A 27,273-nucleotide genomic window follows, 5' to 3' on the forward strand; every position below is an offset into this window, starting at 1 on the left:
TGCCACTCTCACCATGTTTGCATCCCCTTAAAGCAATGTGCAGTGCTGATATCACACTTGTCTTCAGCGAATGCACAGTATATATGCAAATATCAATGTATATAAGCATTACTTCTTTTTTTACCAGACGGGCTTTTGTAACTTTCATATTAGAAATGAGAAAATTTATTGTTATTTAATTCAATATTCGGTGGTTGTTTTTCTAGAATATTCGTATTCAATTCTAGTCGGAAATTTCCCTATTCAAACACCCCTACTTGCTGACAAAAAGAACACACGAGGAACTATTGACAAGTGCACATGTCACATGGCTCATTTTATGTTTTGCACACACAGACAAAAAAAGACAAAAACGAAAGGCACACTACTGGTCCACAGCAGCTAGACAATGTTGGCCAGATAGTCCCTGACGTCTTTTGGTGACAGGCGACGGAAGCCAGTGGCATCACACAGCCCGACTTCAATGTTGTCAGCCGTCATCTGGCCTTCAAAGCCCTCCTTGAGTGTCAGTATGGCTGTGTGCACAGCATCCTCGAGCTCCAGCTCCTCACTGTAGCGCTTCTCCAGGAATGCCTTGCCACTCATCTGGTTCTTGCCCATAGCAGTGGCCTTCCATGGGAAGTAGGCCCCCTGCATAAACAAACACACAAACCATGCTGCTCCTTGCACCACGTTTCTCGAAAGAGGAAGCAGCCAAGGTACTCTCCAGGGAGGAGAAACAGACTTGCGAGTAAACAAAAAAACTCTTCTCAGTGAAAAACCACATTTTAACGCGCTCACCATTGCAGCCTTATTTAAAGACACCCTACAGGCCCCTACAGGCATTGTGTAAGGGGGGAGAGTACACTCAAAGATTATACAATAATTACGATACATATGTGAATAAAAATACAAAAATACAGTGTAAGAAATGCGATAACATACAGTAATGTCGTGTTAAAATTGTGCAAAGGACAAACCGCATGCTTTTGCACGTGAGAGGTCAGTGAACAAGCTTTCACAAAGTAAAATATAATCAAAAGAATTACAGAGTGAGCGGGACATATTTGGCTATAACAAAACAGTATTTAAAGGATAGTAGCACAATAATAATGGGAAACTCAAGAAAAAATAACACGTTAGGTTATGTAGAATTTCAAAAATGCGTTGTCAGAAGATGCCGGAAAATTTCCTGGTCACTCTCATAAGCGATGGTGTTAGGAAGATTGTTCCAAAGGCGAATGGCTCTTGGAAGAGCAGAGCAGTTAAATGAATTAGTCTTTCCATAGATGCACATGAAATTGAACTGATGGTGCTGCATTATGGACATATTTATGAAATAATGATAGCAGGGCTATATCACGACGATGATGCAAGAGCTGTAGTGAGAGGTCGAGTTTGTGTCATGCTTTTATTATAGTCATAACAACGTGAAATAGCACGCACAGCCCTATTCTGAATAGATTCGAGTTTTTAGATCAAGTATTTCTGATGGGGAGACCAGACGGATGCGGTGTATTGAAGCTGAGGTCAAATGAATGTTAGATAGGCTAGTTTATGAATGTCTTTAGTAGAATTATGTAACTTGAGTCTTATGTGCCCTAATGACCTCGAAGCACTGGCGCATATGTATGCAATGTACGTTGACCATGAAAGAGTTGAAGTTAGGTGACCACCAAGATATTTATATTGAGTGTCATGCAAAATAGTGATGTTATTTATGTGATAAAGAAACATAGATTTAGTGTGCTTGCGGCTAAAAGAGATAATTTTACATTTAGAAATGTTAAGCTTCATTAGCCAAGTGTTACACGAAAGAGAAATAAGTTCTAGATCTTTTTGGAGGATTGTATGATCATCGGCACATTTGATGGAACGATAAAGAATGAAGTCATCTGCAAAAATATGCACGTGTGAGGAAATGTTATTGGGTAAGTCATTAATGTATCTTAGGAATAGTAATGGCCCAAGAATGCTGCCTTGTGGTACACCTGAAGTAACGTGCGAAAGAGGAGAGGAAAAATTATTAACTGCTGTGAAATGCTGACGATTAGAAAGGAAATTGCGAATAGTAATGGCCCAAGAATGCTGCCTTGTGGTACACCTGAAGTAACGTGCGAAAGAGGAGAGGAAAAATTATTAACTGCTGCGAAATGCTGACGATTAGAAAGGAAATTGCGAATCCATGTTAGTCTAAGAGAATCTAATTTAAGAGCAGATAATTTCAAAATCAAACAGCAATATGCTACGAGGTCAAACACTTTTGAAAAGTCTAGAAAAGTACAATCAGTTGGTAGATCCTCTTCCATGTTAGTATGCAAATCAGTTGTTAATTCTAATAATTGCGTTCCACAAGACGAAATCCCTGTTGGTTACAAAACAAAGATTTGTTGGCTTCCAGGTGACTGTAGACATTTGATGCAATTACATGTTATAGCATTTTGCAGCATATAGATGTTAATGATATCGGATCGTAGTTTCCCGATGCACATTTATTAACTGACTAAAATATGGGTATTACCTTTGCTATCTTCCAATCTGAGAGCAGCTAGCCAGTCTCTAAAGATTGTCTGAAGATGTGAGACAGAATTTTAATAGATGCTATACGGTTGTTTTTCATCATTTTAGAATTAACGTCGTCAATGCCACAGGATGTGGTTAGCTTGAGGTTGAGGATTTATGAGGCATGCGACACCTTCAACTGTTATTTCTATTGGTGACATGTTTTGGTAGTTTAGCTCCGATACACCCGGCAAATCAGGCTGATCTTCTGTGGTGTATTTAAAGTATTTAAAGTAGAAGCACAGTGATTATCTGGAATGGGAGCATTACTGCTGTATAAAGAAATGTTATTGTGGTCCTGATCTTGGTTTATAATGTGCCAGAACTTTCTGGGATTAGATTTTAGAGGAGATGGTAGGTCATGAGTGAAGTATTTATCCTTAGCTGAACACAGGGCAGAACAGCAAATTTTTAAGCTTTCCTTGTATGTGTCCCAAGCTGCTTGCATGCGCAAGTGCTTAGCACTTTTTTAGTAGCGCTTTTTCCTGTTTCTCAGTAAGTTTAGGGATCTGGTGAGCCATGGGTTAGATTTATCATTGTTATCTTAACGACAGGGATGTACTGGTTAACCAAGGCAGACATCTTATTCCTGAAGAGTATCCAATTTTCCTCCACCAACCGACTGTGAAATGAAAGTAACATGTGGCAAAAGAATATTGTAAGCACTATTAATGTACGTCGTCATTTTCATTTGTACATAACCATCATCATCTTCTCTGTTCTTCTTCACGCATGAGCTGGGGGCGTTGCCTTCTTTTGGAATAAACAGCGCTGGACAACTTGATCGGTCTCGGTATTATAAAGTGGAGGTACGTCAAGACCCCGACGTCCTCTCGCGCTCCCATCCTCCCTGGAGCTCCGTTCCGGTCGCCGCCTGCGCCCAGCTGCCCCCACAACGATGGACACTTCCAACCCCAGCCCTTCCGGCACCTCTAACCCTACCACACAGACGACCCCACCTGCAGCGCCCTCTTGGACTGTAACGAGCCCTCAGCGCGATCCCCCTGTCTTTGCGGGACTCCGCGGTGATGACGTCGACGACTGGATCGACCACTACGACCGCGTGAGTTCGTGCAATAAGTGGAACGACACCCAGAAATTGAGGCACGTCGCCTTCTACTTGACCGGTGTTGCAAGGACGTGGTATTTCAACTACGAATCCGACATCGCGGATTGGCCCACGTTTACCTCCAAGCTGCGGCAAATCTTCGCTTCCTCGTCTGGCCGTGCAGAAGTCGCCAAATAGAAGCTGGGAACGCGCCGCCAACTTCCACAAGAGTCGTACACATCATACATAGAAGATGTCTTGGCTCTGTGCCGCCGTGCGAATCCTAGCATGACGGAAGCCGAACGCATTCGCCACATCTTAAAAGGCATTGGGTCTGTCGTGTTCAACGCCTTAATCGTGCAAAATCCGGCTTCTGTTCAAGACATCACTTCAACGTGTCAACGCCTAGACGAGCTGCAGTCTATTCGTCTTCCACATGACAGCAGCGATCCTCAGGTTCCCCATTCTCCCGATCTACGTGCTCTTATCCGCACCATCATCCGCGAAGAGCTTCAACTACAAGACCTAAGGCGTCCACCTGCTGCCTGCGCCCCAACCCCCCCCCCTTCGACTTGCGCAAGGTCGTAAAGCAAGAGTTGACAGCGATGACTACACCCACGACGCATCTTGCTCCGGTAGCGCGCCCCACACCTACCTACGTGGATGTCGCTTCGCTACCCATTCCTACCATGACCTCCATGCCTACTGACATTTCCTATGACCATTTGGCTTCGATGGGAACCAGAGGACTTGCTGCGCTATCGCACCCTCAGTGATGTCCACCTCGTCCGGTTAGTTTTTACTGTGGTATACGCGGCCATATATCTCGCTTCTGCCGCCGTCGCCAGCAGGATGAAAGACGAGGCTATGCTGAGCACGAGAGACCACACTCGTCGATTAGACGCCTACTATCCCGGATCGTACTCGTTCCCTCAACAGCGTTCTCCGTCTCCTCCAGCTGCTCCCAATCTGCCTCATAGTTCCCGTTCGGCCAGACGTCGTTCTCCGTCGCCTTACCGGCGCTCTACATCACCACTTCACCCCACTCCCCATCTTGTCGACCAGCACTCGGAAAACTAACTGTTGCAGTTTTTGGAGGGGAAACTGCTTCTTATCGGTCTTCACAAATTCCTCCTGTTCGCCCGGCCAACATGCTTTCTGTAACTGTCGAAGGTGTTCCCGCGTCAGTTCTCATCGATACCGGTGCTGCCGTTTCTGTTCTTCAAAGTGATCTGTGTTCCCGGCTCCGGAAAGTAAAAACGCCTTATCTTGGACCTATTTTGCGTGGTGCTAATAATGCATTCATTTACCCCGACGGACAGAGTACTGCTCGTGTTCTCATCGACAGCATATGCCACCACATTGAGTTTATCATCCTTCCAACGTGTATCCATCAACTTATACTGGGCTGGGACTTCCTACATTTTGCTTCAGCCGTCATTTCATGTAGAGAGGAAGTTGCCCATATCACGGATACAGCGCTTGCACCTGTTACGGACTCTTCACTTTCATGTGCGAACTTGGCCATCGCTGCAGACTACGTCCTGCGTCCTGGTCACGAAGACGTTGTAGCCGTAACATCCAGTCAGATCGCCGATGGAGACGCCCTAGTCGCCCCTTCTTCCCGCTGTACTTCTCGCGGAATTCTCATTGCCACCTGTCTCGTCCGGTTTTCGCATGGCCGCACCCTTCCGTCTGCTTGCAACACGACCCCAGATCCTGTGATGCTGCCCAAAGGGACGACAGTGGCAACCTTAGCCGACGCTCAACCTATCTCTATAGTCACGCTTTGCCCTTCTTCATCGCCAGCACCAACCTCAGGTTTGGATGATTCTTTCCCTCCTCCAGCCGTTCTTGGCTCTGACCTAACAGCCACGCAGTCCGAAGCCTTAATGGTGGTCTTGGCAAAGCACAAAGCCTGTTTCCATAGCTGTTCCCCTGTGTTGAGCCAAACTCCTACGGCTACACACCACATCGAAACTGATGGTTCTGCTATAATACGACGACGACCCTATCGTGTATCACCGTCCGAACGAAAGGTCATTGAACAACAGTTTGCTGACATGCTTGCACGGAAGATAATACGACCTTCATCTAGCCCATGGGCTTCTCCCGTGGTCCTGGTAAAGAAAAAAGATGGCTCCTTTTGCTTTTGCGTCGATTATCGAGCGCTCAATAAGATCACTCGCAAGGACGTGTATCCAATACCTCGAACTGACGACGCTTTGGACACACTACAAGGGGCGGAGTATTTCTCCAGCCTTGATCTTCGATCAGGATATTGGCAAATTCCGATGAACGAGACTGACAAAGAAAAGACCGCGTTCGCTACACCAGACAGACTTTATGAATTTAATGTGATGCCTTTTGGCCTTTGTAATGCTCCTGCCACATTTGAACGCATGATAGACAACGTACTTCGTGGTCTAAAATGGAAGACCTGCCTCTGTTATCTGGACGATATTGTCATCTTTTAGTCTGACTTCAACCAACATCTTCATCGATTAATCGAAGTTCTCAAGTGCCTTGCAAATGCTGGTCTCCAGATCAATACAAAAAAATGCAAATTTGCAAGCAAGTCCATAAAAGTATTGAGTCACGTCGTCTCAAAAGATGGCATCCAGCCAGACCCCAAAAAGATCAGTGCCGTTCTCCAGTTTCCTCGCCCCCAGCAACAGAAAGATCTCCGTAGTTTCCTCGGCTTGGCGTCGTATTTTCGTCGATTTATACGCAACTTCGCAGCAATAGCAGCTCCTCTACACAAGCTACTGGTTACCGGTGCCTCTTTCACATGGACTAGCGACTGCAAGTCGGCTTTTCAAGATCTTAAGCGGCATCTTACTTCCGGACCAGTGCTTCGCCACTTCGATAATCGAGCCCCCACCATACTCCATACTGACGCAAGCGCACAAGGTATTGGCGCAGTACTTCTGCAACGTAATGCAGCCTCTAAAGAGCAAGTCATAGCATATGCCAGCCAAACACTTTCTCCAGCCGAGCGGAACTACACCATTACAGAGCAAGAGTGTCTGGCTATCGTTTGGTCGATTCAGAAATTTCGTCCATACCTTTACGGCCGCCACTTTACCATCGTCACCGACAATCATGCTCTGTGTTGGCTGTCATCAATGAAAAACATGTCAGGACGCTTAGGACGCTGGATACTCCGCTTGCAGGAATATGACTTTACTATAACGTAGAAGTCTGGAAAAAGTCATCATGATGCAGATGCATTGTCTCGCTGCCCACTCTCACTCTCTCCCAGTAACTCGCCGTCGTCTTTTCCACTAAGTCGTTCCGATGCTACGCCTGCCTCACACCAGCTCTCGATAATGGCCCTGGACCAAGTTATGCCTTCATCACGCTCTGATTTCGTCTCGCTACAGCGGGCCGACTCCTACTGTCAAGCTCTCATGGATCGCCTTAGTGGGTTCGCCGAACCACCCAACAGCCGCTTGCGACGCCAACTTTGACAATGCTGCCTTCAAGGTGGCGTGCTTCACCGCTACGTTTACCACCCAACAGGTCACCGGTGGGTCCCAGTTCTACCTCGCTGCCTTCGCCTGCGGGTATTAGAGGCACTTCACGACAACGTATCGGCTGGCCACTTAGGCTTCCACAAGACTTACGACCGCATAAAGACCCACTGCTTCTGGCCTGGCCTATCCACAACGGTGGCCAAATACATTGCCTCTTGTGCGTCATGTCAGCACCACAAACGCTCGACATCACCTCCTGCCGGTTTGCTACAACCTCTCCCTTGCCTGGATGCACCTTTTGAATTTGTTGGTATTGATTTATATGGCCCCTTGCCGTTGACACCCTCCGGTCACCGTTGGATTGTCACTTCAGTCGACCATTTAACAAGATATGCCGAGACTGCCCCTCTGCGATCCGGTATCGCTTCTGAGGTCGCCGACTTTTTCTTGTGCTCCATCATCTTGCGCCACGGGGCTCCTCGCGATCTTCTCAGTGACCGTGGCAAGGCGTTCATTTCACAAGTTCTCGAGGAAGTTCTTCGGGCCACAAATACCGTCCACAAATCTACTTCTACCTATCATCTGCAAACCTTACTGAGCGCTTGCACCGTACGCTGTCTGACATGATCTCCATGTACATCCGTCCTGACCACACTGACTGGGATAAAATTCTTCCTTTTGTGACATTCGCATAAAATACTGCTATTCAACGGACTACCGTCTACAGCCCTTTCTTCCTTGTATATGGCCGATCTCCCTCCACCATATTCGACCGAGAACTCTTTTTCGTACCTTCTTCGCCTAACGCATCGCTTCCAGAAGATTTTGCAGCCCGAGTTGCACATTGCCGTCGAATCGCCCAGCAAAGCACAGCAGCTACCCAAGCTGAGCGCAAGCGTCACTGCGACAACAAACGCTGTGACTTACATTTTCACCCTGGAGACCAAGTCCTGCTTTGGACTCCAGTCCGCACTCCAGGCCTCTGTGAGAAGTTCCTTCCACGCTACATTGGCCCATACACCATTGTGCAGCAAACATCTACAGTGAACTATCTCGTCCGCCCAGTGCACTCTGTCACTGACCGGCGCCGCCGGAATGCCGAAATTGTTCACGTCTCGCGGATGAAGCCCTTCACTCCCCGTTTAGATAATCTCTAATCTGCGGCCAGGCGGGCTGCTTCCATGACAGGGGGAAGTTAGTGTAAGCACTATTAACGTACTTCGTCGTTTTCATTTGTACATAGCCATCATCATCTTCCCTGTTCTTCTTCTTCTTCACGCGTGAGCTGGGGGCGTTGCCTTCTTTTGGAATAAACAGCGCTGGACAACTTGATCGGTCTCGTTATTATAATATATTGAATTCCGAATTCATAACGTTGTAATTGCCTTTATTAAAATCGCATATTTTTTTAGTAACGAAACCTGTAAAAGATGAGGGTACGTCGAGAGTTACTTTCAGTAAGGAATGATCGCTGAAACCATTAATAAACACAATGTGATCAATTGTCTCAGGTGCTGTTGCGAGAATTAAATCTAATGCCCCAACCACTGGCACACGTCGGAAAGCTTCGGCACACGCCGAAGCGTCAAAAGCGTCAAAAGTGGCGGTCGGGAACACGGTGAAGCGTGACAACGCGCAGCGATTATGTCTACTGCCGACGTGGGGCGAAGCTGCGCCGGCATGCACCAATGAGAGGCTGCGACGTGTCACAAGCGTCAACCAATCCGACTGCTATGCCTATGATGGCCGCCCATGCTAAGACGCCGTCTACAAAGATCGTCCGAGTTCTTTGGACACACGACGCGCGCGACCATATTCCTGAAAGACAGTGTTGTAATAGTAGGCAAACAACAACATGACCGACCAACCGATGACCGTGGGTTGTGGCAGTGTGTCGTGGATCCGAAGCGACTTCGAACGACGCCGACTAATCCAACCTGCCCACTGGGTTTCGCTGGGCTCAGTACGATCGTCTGCTAAAACAGCCAACTGAATCACGATTGCCGCAACGTCTGTGCTTGTTGTATGTGTATTTTTTTGTGCTCAAAACGAATGGAAAGATGTTTACGAGCTCCGAAGTCTGGATAATCAGCACTCGCCTATCGCCAATATTGTTTACGTTACGCGTAGGCCTAGTGCATCCATCGAGTTCGTAAATGGCGAGGGAACGAACCCAGCTGAGAAAAATCTGTCGAAGGAAATGAATTTTCAGGTCCGTTTGGTGCTGCAGTGATTTAGAATATGGCACTCCTGACTTCGTGTGATGTGTGATGTGGTGAATGAACCGTGTGGAACTTGGGGTGGTCAGCCGCGGCTTTGTTTCGTGTGGTGTCGGGTGACTCAAGTTTAAAGGGCAAGCTCTGCGCTGTTTCCAGTGGCAAAGATAACTTCCAAAAGCGAAACACACTAGTAGCCGAACTATGGGAAGTACTTACATAATCAGTCGTGCCGCCTGTTTCAGCTGACACTGCGCTCTTCTATTCGGCATGTGAATCCAGTTCAGTACAAGTTCACTGTGCTCCTTCACTCACTTCTTTCAAATGCATCCGTCTTTTGGGCTAGTTGGAGATAAATCGCTCGTGTAGAAATCAAGAACACTGACGCACTAAAGCAGACGTGACAATGCAGTCATGTTTGAGTCAGTGTGTCCTTATACTTGAGCACTGCACAAAGAAATTATCTGTTTGCAACTTGTGCCCCGTGTACAGTGCATAGCAGGACCTGCATCATGCAAGACCTATGCATGTAGCAGCGTATACCACGATTGCTTCGATGCCTGCTTCAGAAGCAGCAAGTACTGAGTCAATGAAACTGTAATTGATCTTTTATCTCCCTTTTGTTTATGGAAAGTGTAGATGGTGCGAGTGCATTGTTTGAGTGCAGTCGGTATGCTTACACTGCTGGAATCCCTTCAGCTCCTACTAAAATATTGCTGCGATACTATAAATTGTAGTCAGGACAAAGATCTACTCAAAACCAAGTTACTAATGCAGTTGCGCATAATGTGTTTAACAAGTTAACACTTCCACAACAACAAAATGCCAATGCACAGCATATGTGCTTGCAATAAATACATTCCGTAAAGGTGAATGACTAGGCCTACAATAAACTTTGTAGTAGCACTGCAAAAAGTGCTGCCATGTGTATCAGCCACAACAAAACTACTGCACGTCCAACCTACTTCCTTGGAGGCACCTCTATAAAGACGGTTCGGGCCCTACCCATTCTGGGTGTAACATTTAGCTCTTCTCTCAACTTTTCCGCATATGTCACCAGCACTGTATCTAAGCATTGGCCCATTCTTGGGTTTGTGTCCCGTATCTCCCTTCCCTGATGACAAATACCAGCGCAACATTGCATTAGTTTATACTGCAGGATGCTTGATGGCTCTCTGAACAGCAATATCTTTCTTCAGTTCGTCTGAACAAGTGGTCAGCACAGCCCGAGCCCTCATCGTGCCTCTATGGCCCCGACACCACAACTCCATGATTATATCTGGCATACAGAGCTTTCTCTTCACACCCCTTGGCCATTTGGATTCTCCTTCCTTGGAACCAGACTGAATTGGCACTCCTGTGTGTTGTGCATCCGTCGAATGTGTGCATGTGCGCCGTGCTGTGTTATTGAGCAAGTGTGTGAGTGCGTGTATGTGCACATGGAGGGGAAGGAGTGTCTTCTGCATCCTGCAAATTCCTGCTCTAGGTGGCTGGTTATCAGATGCTCTAACATACAGGCATCAGCCTTTTTTTTTTAGTCTAGAGTGCCAAGTTACCACTAAGATTATTATTATTATTATTATTATTATTATTATTATTATTATTATTATTATTATTATTATTATTATTAGGATCACCACTATGACCACATTGATTGTGTTGAAGCCAGCGTGACACATAATTCAAAATATTTCTGGAGCTTTGTGCGCTCTCACTCTTTTAAAAAGAGTGCCAAAGATGTACATCTTCGTCATGAAAATAGTGGTATTGTCTCGAACACTGCTGATGCCTTTGCAGAACATTTCTGTTTGCTATATGGTGTGAAATATGCTTCAAGTAACCTTCCTTCCCAATCTGGCACAGTGTGTACGCTATCAGTCAATGAAAACCTTGTTTTCAACTGTATGAAGTGCCTTAAACCTTCCCTTTCTTGTGGTGTTGATGGTATTTCTTCTGCAGAACTTAACCCTTTGAGACGCTGTCTACACAATTGTGCACAGCAGGAAAGTGCATCAATAGCAAAAGCACTGATAAAAGTAATGGTATTTAAAATGTGTTTCATACATCTTGAAACACTTATTATTGGAACTGTGCTGCAATTTTGAATAACGTGCAGAATCTTTTAGCAAAATGAGTGGGAAGGTAGACGGCTGGGTGTTTTTACTCTGTGTCAGTATGTTGTATGTAGCGGGTTCACTTCTTTCATTGCTTTTTACAATGTCATGCACCAGGCATAATTTTCAAGTGGCTGGATAAGTGCTTTTCAAGCTTTTCAAAACATGAACTAGTACATGTTCTCATTTATTGTATTCCTGTAGTGAGTTTTCGCATGAAGTCGAAATTCTGTAAACTTGACAAAATTCGCTAAACAATTGAAAATTCTTAATATTTGCAGCTGTACACTTTCTACGATTCTGAAGATGCAAGAGATGCGGTGAAAGCAACTTTTCAATCAACTGGATAAAGTGGCATCTGAAAGGGTTAAGACGTATGGAAGCATACTTGTTCCCTGTTCTCACAAACATCTTCAATAGTTCCCTAAAGTCTAGTACCTTTTCTAGCACTCGGAAGGTAGCATGGACATTGCCCATGCACAAATCAGGTGCTAGATGTGCAGTTACTAACTGCCGACCTATATCTATACTCTGCAGTGCGTCAAAAGTGTTTGAATCAATATTGGATTCCTTGCTTTCTGTTAGTGCTAAGAGCATTTTAAAAAATGAACAGCATGACTTTGTGTGCCGACAACTTAAAACTATTTGAGACTGTCAACAGTGTTCACCACTGCACTGACTTCCAAAAAGACATTTTTTCACTCTCAAACTGGTGCAGAAACAATAAGTACTCTGAAATGCTTCCAATATATGGCATTAAGTTATATGCAGAAAAAGCACCGCGTGAAATTTTGATACACCCTACGTGATGCTCCACTCCTTATGGTCGATGAAATGAAAGATCTAGGTGTGTACTTCAACAAAAGGCTAAGCTTCTCTTCACATAGATAATTACACAACATGCCCTTCACGCTCTTGGAATTGCATGCCGTATATTGCATGATTTTCACTCACCTATTGTGTTTCTGAAATTCTGCTGTGTGCCGCCAACTACTGGAGTACGCCTCTGTAAGAGGGGGTGCAACGAGCAAATCTAATTCTAACCTCGTTGAATGCATCCAGAATAAATTTATATCTATTTTAAAGCACCACTTTACCATCCTGGCGACCACAGTTGAGCCTTCTCAAATATACTTCAACTCACACCACTAGATTCAAGACTTAATTAATCACACCCTTTGTTCCTGTATAAGGTGGTCCATGACATTATACATTCCCTAAAGCTCCATCATATGCATTTGTTCGTGCCGCAACAGTATACCAGGTAGCATTCCACATTCGTTGCGTTGCCTTGTTGCAAGATTGTAGATAATCACAAAGGATTAACTCCTTTTTACTTCTCCTCGTTTCCTTTTTTCCTTATTTATTTCTCTATCTTGCATTTTTTTGTCTACCACATTCATGTTTTCTGTACATTTTGTCTCGCATAGTGCTCGTTAAGTGCACCAGTACAAAGGCTCTCTAGCTGTTCCTGGGCACAATAAACATTTGAATGATTGATTATTATCATAGTATAAAATTGTGCTTTTTAAGTATGTACTAGTATACTATTTCAGTGCAGTAGCTTTTGTGCAATTAAAGAAAGGGCATGAATTAAGAAAGTGCAATAATAATATACGATGTGCCTGATCATATGCATTATTAATTTCTTCTGAGCTTTAATAATGGCTGGCTACTGTATCCAGTGTTGTGCAATAAAATATGCCAATAATAAATAATAGCAACTATTACGTGCCTCGCAGAACGAACTGAATATATCTTTCTCAGTCAAAACATCATAGCAGGCTGAAAACAATAAAGTGCAATTTTTTTTTTGTGCTGACAAAGTGTATAAATTATGAAAATAACCTGTTTACATATTTCTTATACCATGCAAATGAGCTGCTCCCATACATTCGAATAAGCGCTTCAATAGTACGACTTGACAAAGGGCAACGAAAGACCCCTATTAAAACCCTCCAATTCTCAAGCTTGTACCTATTATGTGACGGTATGTCATTTCATTAATGTAAAGAAAGACAAACTTGACATGTGGAAACCAGTTACAATAGAACATGGCCGTTACACTGTGAAAATGTTTTCTAGCAATACACAACGTGAATGTCTTCGGATGCGGTGTTGATGCATCAAAACAACCTACAATAATAGAGGTGCTCCATGGGCTAGATTTGACAGAATCGAGAATCGGGGGGAGACAAGCTACAAATTACATAAATCTTAGCTATTCTATATTTTCATTTTTTTTTTTAGTGCTACAGGTGTTTCAATTCCTTTTTGCTGATGTTCTCAGAACCCACTTTTTCATGTTTCTTTCATGCACCAACAAGCATAATTATATTGACACCGATGCTTTATCTGTATCTGGTTACCGTATTTCACCGGCTAAAAAATGTTAAACGTTATCGCTCGGTCCAGGATGCGCCTCAACGTATCAAAAATTTCGCGAATGTTATTGATGGTTCTGTCTGTTGTCGACGAACCCTGTTAATCTGATTGCATGTGCGACACGAATTGTATAGTAGTTTCTGGAAGGTGCGCGGGCACCAGCGAATAGGCTGTAACTTTCAACGGCTGATGTATGCAAACTGACGCGCTTGACCCGCAGATGAGATTTTCGACGATTGGCAGCATTGCTCGCCGCTATCGTTGCGATTGAGTCTGCACTATTTATTTACCGTCACTACTACGTGACAATATTTCCAACACAGATGTTTTCAGTGATACTTCGCATGCCCAATTCTTACATAGTTAGCTGTGCAATGAGCTACCAAAAAATGAAATGGTACAACAGTTTTTGATATGATATGGCACCGTCCAGGTGTTTGCAAAGCGATCTTGCAGGCAGATGACACGCGAGCACTGATGTCGATATTTTGTGCCCTATTTTTACTTCAAAAATAAAAACAAACTGTTACGGCAGGCGTATATTCATTATTCAAACATGTTTTTTATATCTAAAAGCCCATACAGATCTCTAACTTATTGTTTCAAGCTTAGTTTACAGCAGGCTGTTTTAGGCCGGGCTTTGACAGATGAAGTCCAGCTACAGTGCGCCGCAGCCGAGGAGCAAGCTTCGGTGCGCGTCAGAGCTTCTGTCCAGTGGTTGCATGCCCTCTTCCTCCGACCAACGCGATGCAAAGCCTTTGCTTGTCGGCGCGCGCCGAAGCTTGCTGACGCGTGCCAGTGGTTGGGGCATAAGATATTATTACCCCATGTAGGCTGCGTAACAACCTGAAACAGGTTAAAATCTAAGGTTAAATTGATAAATTTTGTCAAAGTACTACAGGACGAAGATAAGTTAACCCAGTCGATCAGAGGAAAATTGAAGTCTCCTAGCAGATAGACGGCATAATATGGGTGAAGCTTCATCACTGATTCTATGTTGCTGCGCAAGTGATTAATAAATTAATTAGTAGAATTTTAAGGTCGGTAACATAAACCTATAAGTATTCACAAGGATGAGAACATGCATGCCGCCCAGATAATTTCTAGGCTAGAGTATGAGTTAATTACATAGGATGGAAGTGTTTGTCCTATTCCTAGAAGGACGCCGATGCATCTTTTATCTTTTCGGTCATATCTGTGAATTTTGTAGTCGTGAACACATTCAAATATTTCCTTATCAGATATATACGGATACAACCAAGTGTCAGTTAATGCTAGTATGTCAGATTTGCTACCTTCAAGGAAGGCAGAAAGCTGGTCACGTTTACACACAAGGCTTCCAATGTTAGTGAACGATAATGACACTGACGGAAAGGCATGATGGAAAGGCTGAACTATCTATTGGAAGGAATAACAGAGTTAGTAGTGATATCAAATATGTATGTCGTGTTGTCTATGCGCAGCCTGTCAACTGTTAGTTTGAATTGTTTTCTCTGTGTGTTCGTAAATGCAATAAAATGCAATGAGCTGTCTTCTCACCTGCCGTGTAGTTGGGGAGAAATCTTTACTAATAGCAAATGATGATCCTTTGGGTTTCTTAGAGCCTTAGGTTCTTTGAGATCCTTAGAGCATTACCACACAAACTGTTGACACTATTCACAGAGGGTCTCCAAAATATATATGCAAACATGAGTTCTTACACGAAAATATGTGAATACAGTCGCACCCACTCATTATGACACCGGTTGTAACAGTAAGCAGCCGCAGCCGCCTGCATGTCATCGCCGCACTGCCAGCCTCGCACGCTTCTCTCCAGTCTCCATTACACTTATCCGAAACGTGTGTTGCCCGCTATGGCCACCCTCACCAGGCGAAAGGAGAAACCAGTTGCAAGGTCGTAGGTGTTCCGTGGTTGCGCCTTCAGCTTTCCCTGCATGTTCGGCCATCTTCGGTGCACCTCACCACGTCCTTCCCAGCCAAAGTTGCAGTGGCATTTGGTTTCTCCAATTAGTTATCTTGCCATAGAAACGGAAAATGGCCTATCAGCCCACGAACCATCAGCAATGCATGAAGTAATTACCAGTGAAAAGGAAATATGCATTTCTACCACTGCAAACCAGGAATAACATTGTGAAGGACCATAAAAAAGGTCAAAAATTAAAAAGAATGCACTTTCACAACCGACTATGTCGTGTCATCCGACAAGGGTCTTAAATTCGTTGCATAATGACTGACATCCCCCATAATGAGCTTCGACACATTACACACTGTTCTCTCACCGCTCTTGGTAAGTTTCAGTGCCGTCTTACCAGCAAATATGGTTCATCACAATACATTGTATATGCCTTGCCACGTAAAAATGCTGTATTGTAGCAAAGTTGACTAAAGGGCACCGACCATTATCGAACGTATATAAGACCCTTGCCCTTATTATCTAATTAAGAAGTCCTGAATTTTGCGCCTTTTTTTTTTGAAACCTGGTTATAAAAATAGTCGCTTGTAGAATGGAATTTTGTTGGCACTTGACTATTGTTATAAGTGAGTTTGACTGTAACAGCACATCGAAATTACCAAGCTAAAGCTGTTTCCGCCTTTGCAAGCAAGGGACCTTTTCTTTATATAGTTAAACCTCAATACTAATTCAAGTCAGTAAAATTGCCACTTCATTACATTGACATTTCATTATATTGAAATTCGACCTTCTATACAAATACGTATAGCGCCAACGAATCTTAATGCGTCAGCATTCTTTAGGTACTTCACAGACTTTCCGGGGGCTATCTACACAGCTGAAATTACTTTGTCATATCCGTTACTGCTTTATATCCATTATTGCCATTTACCGCAATATATGCCCAACGAGGTGCACAATTGTAAACAAAGAACTAAAAAGACGGCTTTGCAGTCCACAGAACCACTACGTGGCCACGCATGCAAGGAAATTCGAATAAAACAACAAAAGAATCTTTGGCGTGTGCAACATGCGACAGCCTTTAACTCTTTCATTACCGTGAGAAAAGGGTTGTTTTTTTATAGGTCTCAGAAAAAAATTATTTGCTGCTACAAATATTTCAGCACATTTCAGCATAGCATATTCTGCATAATGAAATGCTCTTTCGAAAAACATGATGCCAAACAAGATTACTATGTAAAACAAAAATTTTAGAAAGCTCCATTTTTGCTGCCAGTTTATAAAAAGAACAATAAAAAACATATCTACGAAAATGTAAATATCAAATAAAATTCAGAATATACAATTAAAAGATAAATGATGCAGGAATACTGTCTGAAAAAATAAATGCTCAGTACGCTGCCATTCTTCGGATACAAAAAAGAAACTAAGCAGTTCATCGCTCGTGCCATGTGGTGAAGCAGTTCCTCATTTGGTGAAGCATGGGTGCACTCCACAATTTTCCCACCAAACGTACGGTTTTGTTCAACTTTGTGGTCCTCGTAAGACATTTTGCAGTTCCACCTTTTTGGCATCTCCTGAGGATGGTCCTATTAGAAGTCAAAGGAACGTCATGCACCTCTTCCCGGACTGATAGCTTTCAGCGTAGCTGGGCAACTACAAGATTATGCATCTAAGCATATCTGTTTGCATTTTTTCACATTTTCTTTTTCACCTCTGCAGAGAAGAACAGTAGAAAGAAATCCCAACTCTCTTGTGCTGATCCGTAGTGCTGAACCGAGATGTGCTATGGGTGGCTTTTTCGGCATGAAAGGAAGTTTCTTTGCTGCTGATGGCAGCACATGATAACCAAACGAAGGATGCACCTTGAAGATAATCAGTAGAGCTCTCAGGTTGTGCAAAAATATTGGCAGATAAGTGAGCACAAGGAAAGACACCGCTCAAGGCCATAAAGGAAACTCGCCGGTAAACAGCTGTGGATGTCCCATGCTGACTCAAAACATCCTCGCCGCCAGAGCTTGAATCTGCTTTACTGTCATCTTCAGAATCATAACTTGTGCAGGTGCAGCATAGTTTCGAGCAGGACGCTTTTCTCGCGACACAGCCATGCAGGACGACGCCATGGGAGCGACTTTCGATAACCGCGCAGTGACACCAGCAGCACCTCTTGCCGGAATTTTACCAGAGAAGCGTTACCAAAACTCTTGGAAACTGGTTGCAAAAGCTGGGTCCACATGTTGAACATGCAGCGGACCTTCAGAAATACACTTTAGTGGAACAAAACGACTCGGACTCCCAACCAAAGCTCACTAGTGAACAGGTGGCGTCATTTTCAGCTAATTGTCACCCCTCAGCACTGTTGGACAGCAAAGCTGGCAATAGCATTTAATTTGTGACCTGCTGAGTCATAAGATTACAAAATTTTGATGCTAGCGCAGCGTAATCGTGAGCGGCATGCCTTTTTCTTGAGCACGGCAGAAGGTGACAGCCACGCCTCCTTTTCACTACAACATACACACATTAGTTCGTAAAAAGCTCTGTCAAAAATCATGACATCGCCAGAGTGTGAAAATTTAAACTGATTCTGAAAGTGCAGTGCCTGTATTAACTGCTGGATGGCCTTATATGAATAAGAAACGTCTCCAATACGTCGAAATTGGCGATCTAAAGCACTGTTTCCTGGTGATCGACTTGAATAGGCATGGTAATGAAAGAGTTAAATAGCTACCTTCTGTTCCATTGTAACCGTCTTTCGTGTCCGCTTTCCACTTAGCTTGTCGCGGTCAAGCAGCACATGGAACCCAACACAACGTTCCACTGTGTGATCGAGGAGGCAAGCAAACTTCACCGGCTTGGCTTGGCTCAGCTTGTGGCCTCCCAGATTGAACCGATGCTAATACGACCTTGGAGGCCACGCCCAGCTGCCAGCCTGCGTGGCACGCCCAAGGGTGAGGGAGCAGTGAATGGACGGCCTGGGCATAACCCCCGAGATTGCACCTGGGAGGTGTCTGAGGCCAGGCCCTGCTGCGACTGCATATCGGCACGCTGCGCATGGTACGCTTTTTCTGCCAACAGCCGTTGGCTGCCGTGAAAAAATCAATGCGCACTTGCTGTTTCAGCCGTTGGAAGCATCATTATGGAATTCATCGCCTAATGACACTGGTACGACTACGATAAACATCCGATAGGTTGTGCTGATGGATATATTTGAAAGACTCTGAGATAAACTAGCAGAAGCGCTCTGAAAAATGGCTAAAGTCGAGCGGCCTGCTCTCTATGGTTGCACCGCTTTGGCAAAGCGTGACGCGGCAGAGTATGGTACACGGGAAATTTAAGCAGAGTGGGCACTTTACGAGCTCATTTGAAAAACAAAGACGTGCACCGACCGAGTACAGTCGAGCCCACTTATAACGGCCCCACTTAAGACGAACGCTCGCTTATCACGAACAAGTCCGGTGTGGCCGTCAAAATATACATTAGGGCTATGGCACTTGGTTGTAGCTGAGACCGAGCTACAACGAACGCCCGTGAGCCTAGCCGATCAGCTACAGCGAACCCCTTGGTGTCGCGGACCACTTTCCACGTGGTGAGAGCCGCCGACCCTGTGCTGTGCATGCTCCGAGAATCGGCTTTCCCGCGGCGTCTCGCCGGAGGCACGGAGGAGCGGCGATGCAACGAAGGGATCGCCGCGAAAACGAAAAATAAAAAGAAAAGAACTGCTGGTCCAGCACGCATGAGCCACGTGAGCACACAAGTCGAAGGGAAGCCCGAAAGTGACAGCTCATTCGCTGCGGGACCCCACTCGCCATCGGGTACGTCAGTGCAGCGGTGAAGTTTTCTGTAGCATGTAATTACGTGCTTTCGTCCCCCCTCTTCTGCCCCCCCCCTTAACGCCACTCCGCCACGCCTGTCCTTTTCTTGCTTGTGGTTGTGCTGGTTATGCTAGCGTTGTCGGCGTTGTTTCCTACTGGTGTCCCACTGCCAATGTGCCTCTGCAGGTCTCGCTGTACTCAGCGGTTGAAATGATCAAAGCAGCGTGCATGGATGGAAGTGACACCCGAATGCATCCGGAATTGTTTTCGCAAGGCCAGTTTCGCCTACGCACCTGAAACAGGCATTGAAGACACTCAACAAAGCCAGCCTGACGACGACTTGTGGCGACGCGTTGTTGATGCTAACCTGGCCGGCTGCGACCTTGATTGGCAAGATTTTGCTGATGTAGACGACGCTGTTGAAGTTGCAGAGTCGTTTTGCGACGAGACCGCCATCCGGGAAGTGCGGGCATCAAGCGACGCCGAAGCATCGGACGACGACAGCAATCCATCGGAGCCAGCACCCGTAAGCGCGACCACAGCATAGCCTATGAGTGAGCCATATTGAGGCACTTAGAAATCTTGTGTATTTTAAGGCCTTGGGTAACGAACACATCGCAGCTTTGAACAAGCTTGAAACTGCCGTCATTGGATGTGCTCTGAAGAGGCAGACAATGATCACCGATTTTTTTTTTCTGAATAAATTTTTGTCTTGATTGATGTCAATTTTTATGTGTGGCCTACATATCACGAACTTCTGGATACAACGAACGAATTCCGCGTGACGCTCAGGTTCGTTATAAGTGGGCTCAACTGTATAAATTATTTAAAAAACAAGACATTTCCGCTTCCATACGAAAGCCTTGTTCACAATGGGGTGAAAAAGGCTGAAGTGCCTGTTTAAATAAGTTTTAGCATGTGGCACAAGCACCGCGCGTAAGACAGGGGACGATTCCTTCGTTTCGATTGAGCGTGTGTTCCATAGATTGTATCTCGAGAGACTCCAGGTACCGACGTGACTTCCAGTTTATTTCCTAGCCGATTAGACTAGATTTCATCCAGTCAACATTGTGCGCAGTCGTTGCTGCGTGCTCTGCCAAGGAATTTGAAGACACTCTTCTCTTATCTACATCGTTTTGATGTTGGCGCAGCTGCTGTTTAAAGTTGCCCGTCTCCCCTATGTAGACGCAATCGCAATCCGCACAGGGACAAGTTTTACTTGGTCGGTGTACGTCTTTCTTTGTCATGTCTCATTCCGACCAGACGGGCTTCCGTTGAACTCTTGATTACACGAGCTCATTTCATATGCGCGACTTTAAAAAAACTTCAGAAACATAAGTAAAAATATTAGTGATATTTTTTACAGTAAATCTACCTCTATCGAGTGCAACAAAAGCACTTGGGCCAATGACACTACAAAAGCCGCATTCTGGGCTTGCATGAAGCGTCAATAAAGGAAGCAATGAACTTCACTTTCGCCGCTTCAAAATAAGCCAACAGCATGCAACCTGTACATTTTACCAGAATTAAGAGCCAAATGCAATGTGCATACTTTGTATTCTGTGACAAGCCATGAATTAAGCACACCAGTCAAGCAGCGATCTTTTCTGTGTCATCATCATCATATCTTATGTCCACTGCAGTACTAAGGCGATCTCCAATTACCCCTGTACTGCGCCAACAGATTCCAGCTACCACCTGTGAATTTAATTGCATCACCCCACCTAGTCTTCTGCCATCCTCAACTGCACTTCCCTTCTCTTGACACCCATTCTGTAACCCTAATGGTCCACCGGTTATCTAACCTACACATCACATGACCTGCCCAGCTCCATTTCTTTCTCTTAATGTTAATTAGAATATCGGCTATCCCTGTTTGCTCTCTGATCCACACCGCTCTCTTCCTGTCTCTGAACATTATGCCTAACATTCTTCCATTCCAACACTCTTTGCACGATCCCTTAACTTGTTCTCAAGCTTCTTTGTCAGTCTCCAAGTTTCTGCCCTGTATGTCAGCAGCGGTAAAATGCACTGATTGTACACCTTCCTTTTCAATGATAATGGTAAGCATCCAGTCAGGAGCTGACAATGTCTGCCGAATGCGCTCCAACCTATTTTTATTCTTCTGTAAATTTCCTTCTCATTCATAATCGGGGTCCCCTGTTAGTAATTGACCTAGGTAAACATACTCCTTCACAGACTCTAAGGGCTGACTGGCGATCCTGAACTCTTGTTCCCTTGCCTGGCTATTGATCATTGCATTGTCTTGTGCATATTAATCTTCAACCCCACTTTAATACCCTCTCTGTTAACGTCCTCAATCATTTGTTGTATCTCGTCCCCAGCGTTGCTGAACAGAACAATGTTATCTGAAAATCGAAGGTTGCTGAGATATTCGCCGTTGATCCTTACTCCTAAGCCTTCCCAGTTTAATAGCTTGAATACTTCTTCCAAGCATGCAGCAAATAGCATTGGAGAGATTGTGTCTTCTTGTCTGACCCCTTTCTTTATAGGTATCTTCCTACTTTTCTGGTGGAGAATTAAGGTAGCTGTGGAATCTCTGTAGATACTTTCCAATATTCCCGTAAGCGTCCTGTACTCCTTGATTACGCAATGGCACTATGACTGCTGGTATCTCGGCTGAATCTAATGCCTTTTCGTAATCTATGAAAGCCGTATGTGTGAAGTACAAGTGGAGATTTGTTTATTTCCCTCCTGTAACCCTCCTGCTATATCCCCTTCGGGCAATGCGGGGTAATTCTTGAATAAAGAATAAGGAGAGGCTGATTTTATTCTGTGGATTTCTCGATTACCTGATTGATGACATGGATGTGATCCATTGTAGAGTGCAGAGTGCATTGCAGAGTGATCCACTGTAGAGTGTAGAGTGCCTGTTGCCTTGGTTGAGTAAAGTTCAGTGTTGCCCTTATTCTATTAGAGATTATCTCGGTGAATATTTTATATAATATTGGAAGCAAGCTAACAGGTCTATAATTTTAAATTCTTTAAGGTCTCTCTTTTGTTTCTGGCTGCTTACTGCACGGTGGATGCCGACATAACTTTAAGTAGCTGTTAAGTGATCTTTTTTTTTTTTTTCATTTAGAACGTCACAGACAGAAGGGTGGGAGCCTACAGCATGCGTTTGGAAAATCAGGCCACATTCTCAAATTCACGCCAAAGGACTTAACATTATTTGATTTGACAGGAAGCCGCTTCTTATGCGAATTTTTTTTTTCTTCAAGCCATTCGCCACCAGTGTTCCAAAATTTGTCACATTTAACTCTACAGAACTGGCCAGCTCCTAGGGATGCAAGTACTAATTACTGAAAGAAAAAATGGTTGAGAGATTTGCAGGCGTGATTACGTATTTGCAACTGGTAGGCGATTCGTAAAATAGAATGCTCTTGAGAATTCTCGACAATGCCATAGTACTACAAACTAATATTCCGAAACCTGAGGGTTCTTAGATTTTCATGTATCCTTTACGGCTGCCAGAACAGTAGGCTAGCAGACGGCAAGCCGCAAAAAGCGGACGCTGCGGGGCATCGTAGTATTCAGTGCATAGTATTCAGTGCATTTGTACCTCTCGACAACGAAATGCCTCTGTACTACAATCCCGTATCAACGAAATTTGACGTAATGTAACCCCACGCAATTACCTACTTGCAAAGGCGATCAGGCCTCAAAATGTGCTCAAATGTGATTGCACTAAAATTGCATGAAATACCCCCACATTACACTTGTATGAGCACTGCCATTTTTGTTTACAAAAACAACTGTGCGCCAGAAGTGATCGCGCCAGAAATATGCCGTGGCTGCTATCTTGTTTGTTGATCGCCCGTTTGAAGCGGCAGCATGTTGCTACAGACATGTTATGATGATTTTTGCACACCTAATGTAGTGCATAATGTGTGCCTTGGCGAGAAAACCGCAGCAAAAAAGCAAGGAAATACACATCCCACCGACATGGAATTTTTTTATGGCACTTGAGATGGCAGTCGCGCCATAGAGTGCCACGCTGGGCCGTGATTGAGCGAGTGACCGGGCATATGCATTCCTTGCTTCAAGAACGCTGGTTCTGGTGCCACCCGCAGGCATCGCATGCGGATTCAGTGCTGGACTTAGATTTGCGCGAAGAGGTTGTAATCTCCATTGACATTCTTCGGTTAACAAGATACTGTTACAACGCATCGAAATGTGGTGCCAGTGTGCAGATGACCATTTGATGTGTAGTGAGAACTTGAAGCAATGGCTCCTACAGCCCTTTTTTCCTACCCTAGTGAGCCAAACAACTTGCTACAGCACCATTTGTGCAGGCGATAATCTGCAAAGAACTTGCTAATCTTGGAGTTCATTCTTTATGTGCCGTTGCCACTTCACAGCTGTCTCATGCTCCAGGTGTATGGACTGGTCCACGGTATCCTGCACGCTACCGAAATACAGCTGAGTGGTGCACCGAAGACGATCGGCCAATCTGTTTTGCCTGCCAGAGTATCGGTCACATTGCTCGCCATTGTAACAATCATACTGTCTTCTTCCCTCTGCAACCACCATTCACCAGTTATCGCCCCGAACAGAACGAGCATCAATAACAACCTCCGTTGGCACTGCAACAGCCAAACAAGGACACTCGTGCTCCTTGGAACAGTCCCTCGTTGCCATTTCCACGCCCGTCTCCAGAAAACTAAGCGATGCAGCTCCTTGAGGTGACGCTGCATTGGAGACTCAACCACAAACCCCTCAGATCATTTTGCCAACCAAACAGAATTTAATGGTCATTTTAGTCGATGGCGTCAGTGTCCCAGCACTCTTTGACACTGGTGCGCACGTATCCGTGATGCATGTGCAATTGCGCCAATGCCTGAACAAAGTTCTCGCACCCACTGCATCACGCGCCCTCCGAGTCGCCAACGAAGGAACGCCTACTGTGCTTGGTATGTGCGCTGCTATCATTGGCATCACGGGGCACCTAACCGACTGTTTTGTTTACCGTTTTCAAACAATGCCCTTACAACATTATACGCTGCTTAGACTTTCTATCATCCCATTCAGCCCTCTTTGATTGTGCGTCTAGTATCATTCAGCTTGAACTTCCCCATGGCTGCTATAGTCCACCAGTCACACAACCACGGTTATGCTCTCCGCCTGTCACATCAAGCCACTACATATGTACTCCACTGTCGTTCCCATCTGTTCCTGTGTCTATGTACTATGTCCCACCGCTGACATACTACTTGAAATAAATTTGGCTGTTTTCCGTCCGTGTTAACTGTTACAGGCAATCAGACTTTGCTCCCTCTCCTTAATTTTAACTGCTCGACTCAAATTGTTCCCAGAGGCATGTCTTTGGGCGACATCTCACCTGTGAACAATTGCAAGATATCGGCTCTTGATGCCAAAATTCCGTTGCCCTCTACAGGGACCTCTGATATAGCGAATCTCACAGACGAACTTAGCAAGATGATTGCACCTGATCTTCTACCGGCATAAGCTGCTGACCTCCGCAGTTTCTTGGAAACATACCGCTGCATTTTTTTTACCTTGATAGTCGCCCTTTAGCCCAGACATCGGCGGTCACCCATCGTGTCTACACCAGAGGCACCAGTCCTACACACTACCGGCCGTATTATGTTTCACAAGCTGAACGGCTAGTGATACAATGAGAAGTCGATAAGATGTTGACTAAAGGTATTATCGAGCCATCTTGCAGCCCGAGGGCATCCCCTGTTGTCCTTGTCAAGAACAAGGTGGCAATTGGAGCTTTTGTGTGGATTACAGGCCCCTCAACAAATTCACAAGCAAGGACGTCTACCCTTTGCCGCGTATTGATGATGCTTTGGACTGCTTACACGGAGAAAAGTACTTTTCATCAATAGATCTCCGATCAGGCTATTGGCGAATCTTGGTAGATGACATGGACCGCGAGAAAACTGCCTTTGCATTTGGTGACCTCTACCAATTCAAGGTTATGCCATTCGGCCTTTGTAATGCCTCAGCAACTTTCAAAAGAATGATGAACTCCTTACTTTGCGGCTATAAATGGTCCACATGTCTGTGTTATCTAGATGATGTCATTGACTTTTCACCACCTTTCACGAGTCATCTAACAAGCCTATAGGCTATTCTTGCTGTTTTCCTATGTGCCGGCCTGCAACTGAACTCATCGAAGTGCCACTTTAGATGCCGTCAAATTACCATTCTTGGCCATCTCGTCAGTGCTGCTGGCGTTCAGCCTGACCCTGACAAGATTTGCGCTGTCCAGAGCTTTTCTGTCCCGTCTTTTGCCATAGACGTAAGAAGCTTTCTTGGGCTATGCTCATATTTCAATCGTTTTATCAAGAATTTCCAAGAATTCTGAAACCACTCACCCACTCACCAACTTGCTTAAGAAGGATGTTGCTTTCACATGGGGCCTTGCTCAAACCAAAGCCTTGTCCGCCCTCGTATGCTTGGTTATGGCTCCCCCATTACTGGCTCATTATGATCTATCTGCTGCCACTGAACTTCACACGGACGCCAGTGGCCATGGAATTGGGCCAATACTTCTTCAATGGAAGCGCAATGCAGAGCGCATAATTGCACATGCCAGCCACCCCCTGTCACCGGCCGAGAGGAAATTTTCTATTACCAAACGGGAATGTCTGGCGTTAAGTTTGGTCAGTTGCCAAATTGCACCCCTACTTGTACGGCCGCACATATTCCATGCTTATAATCCTTCATGCCATGCCATGCCATATTCCCTCAACTGTCTCCATAACTTTTCTTGGTTTACATTATCATAGGCTCCTCTAATGTCTAAAAAAGCTATCCATAGCGGTTTCTGCCTGGCTGTCGCTATCTCTATGCACTGTGTTATACCAAATAAATTATCATCTAGCCTTCTGTTCCTTCTAAATCCATTCTGCAGTTCTTCCAAGATCTCTTCACGTTCTGCCCGTTCCTCCATTCTCTTTTTCACCATCTGCATTGCTACTCTGTATATGACTGATGTGATAGTTATTGGCCTGTAGGATTTAATGTTGTCCTCGCTTCCCTTACCTTTGTAAACTAATATTATTCTGCTTGATTTCCAGTCCTGTGGAACATCTCCCCCTACAACTATTTGTTCAGTAAGTTGTCGTAATTTTAATTTACTTTTCTGGCCTAATATGCTTATCGATTTCATACGTATGTCATCAGGTCCTGTCGCTGTTCCCACGAGGACCTTGTGGCTGCTTAGTCGATGATACCGATGATGTTAGTGTGGCCGTTGTTGGTGATGCTGACGATTACGATGTGGCTTTAGATTTCGCAGTGCCAGTTTCGCAAAAATCATTATTGCACGAACAGAGACCACTTTTCGGGAGATATAAGACAGTGATCGTACAATCGGAAAGTTCAGTAAAAAATCGGGAGTCTCCCGGGCGAATCGGGAGGGTTGGCAGATATGCGTCATCCTCCATCACGGTGCACCCCGGCAGCTCTTCACTGGTCACGGCCGCACCTTCTTATGCCAAGTAGTTGAAGACCTACTTCGCTCCTGTTCTGCCGAGCACAAGCTTTCCACCGCCTACCACATGCAGACAAACAAACTGACAGAGCGGCTCAATCGCAAGTTGACAGAAATGGTATGTATGTTTCTGACAACCACAGTGATTGGGACAGCAGCACGTTACCCTTTGTGACCTTCGCTTACTATTCGTCCCGTCACTAGACCGCTGGCTTTTTACCCTTTTACCTTCTGTTCGGCCACCACCCTTCATGGCCCTTTGACACACTGCTTCCTT

The 27,273-nt window shown here is 45.0% G+C and overlaps 1 protein-coding gene across 2 annotated transcripts in view; it reads right to left on the minus strand.

The window, feature by feature from the left end:
• Positions 1–285: 285 nt before the first annotated feature.
• Positions 286–27,273, minus strand: part of Prosalpha2 (proteasome alpha2 subunit) — a 71,857-nt gene continuing 44,869 nt past the window's right edge. Inside the window, exons 6-7 of one of the 2 annotated variants that reach the window (XM_075693905.1) lie at positions 12,353–12,404; positions 416–630 (exon numbers count right to left, since the gene is read on the minus strand). In XM_075693905.1, coding sequence (XP_075550020.1) covers positions 548–630; positions 12,353–12,404 — 135 coding nt within the window. In that variant the 3' untranslated portion in view covers positions 416–547. Of the gene's footprint in view, positions 631–12,352; positions 12,405–27,273 lie in introns of both variants that reach the window. The other variant, XM_075693904.1, reaches the window with a different exon arrangement.

The sequence above is a fragment of the Dermacentor variabilis genome, chromosome 5 (assembly GCF_050947875.1).
Source record: "Dermacentor variabilis isolate Ectoservices chromosome 5, ASM5094787v1, whole genome shotgun sequence".
NCBI lineage: Eukaryota > Metazoa > Arthropoda > Arachnida > Ixodida > Ixodidae > Dermacentor > Dermacentor variabilis.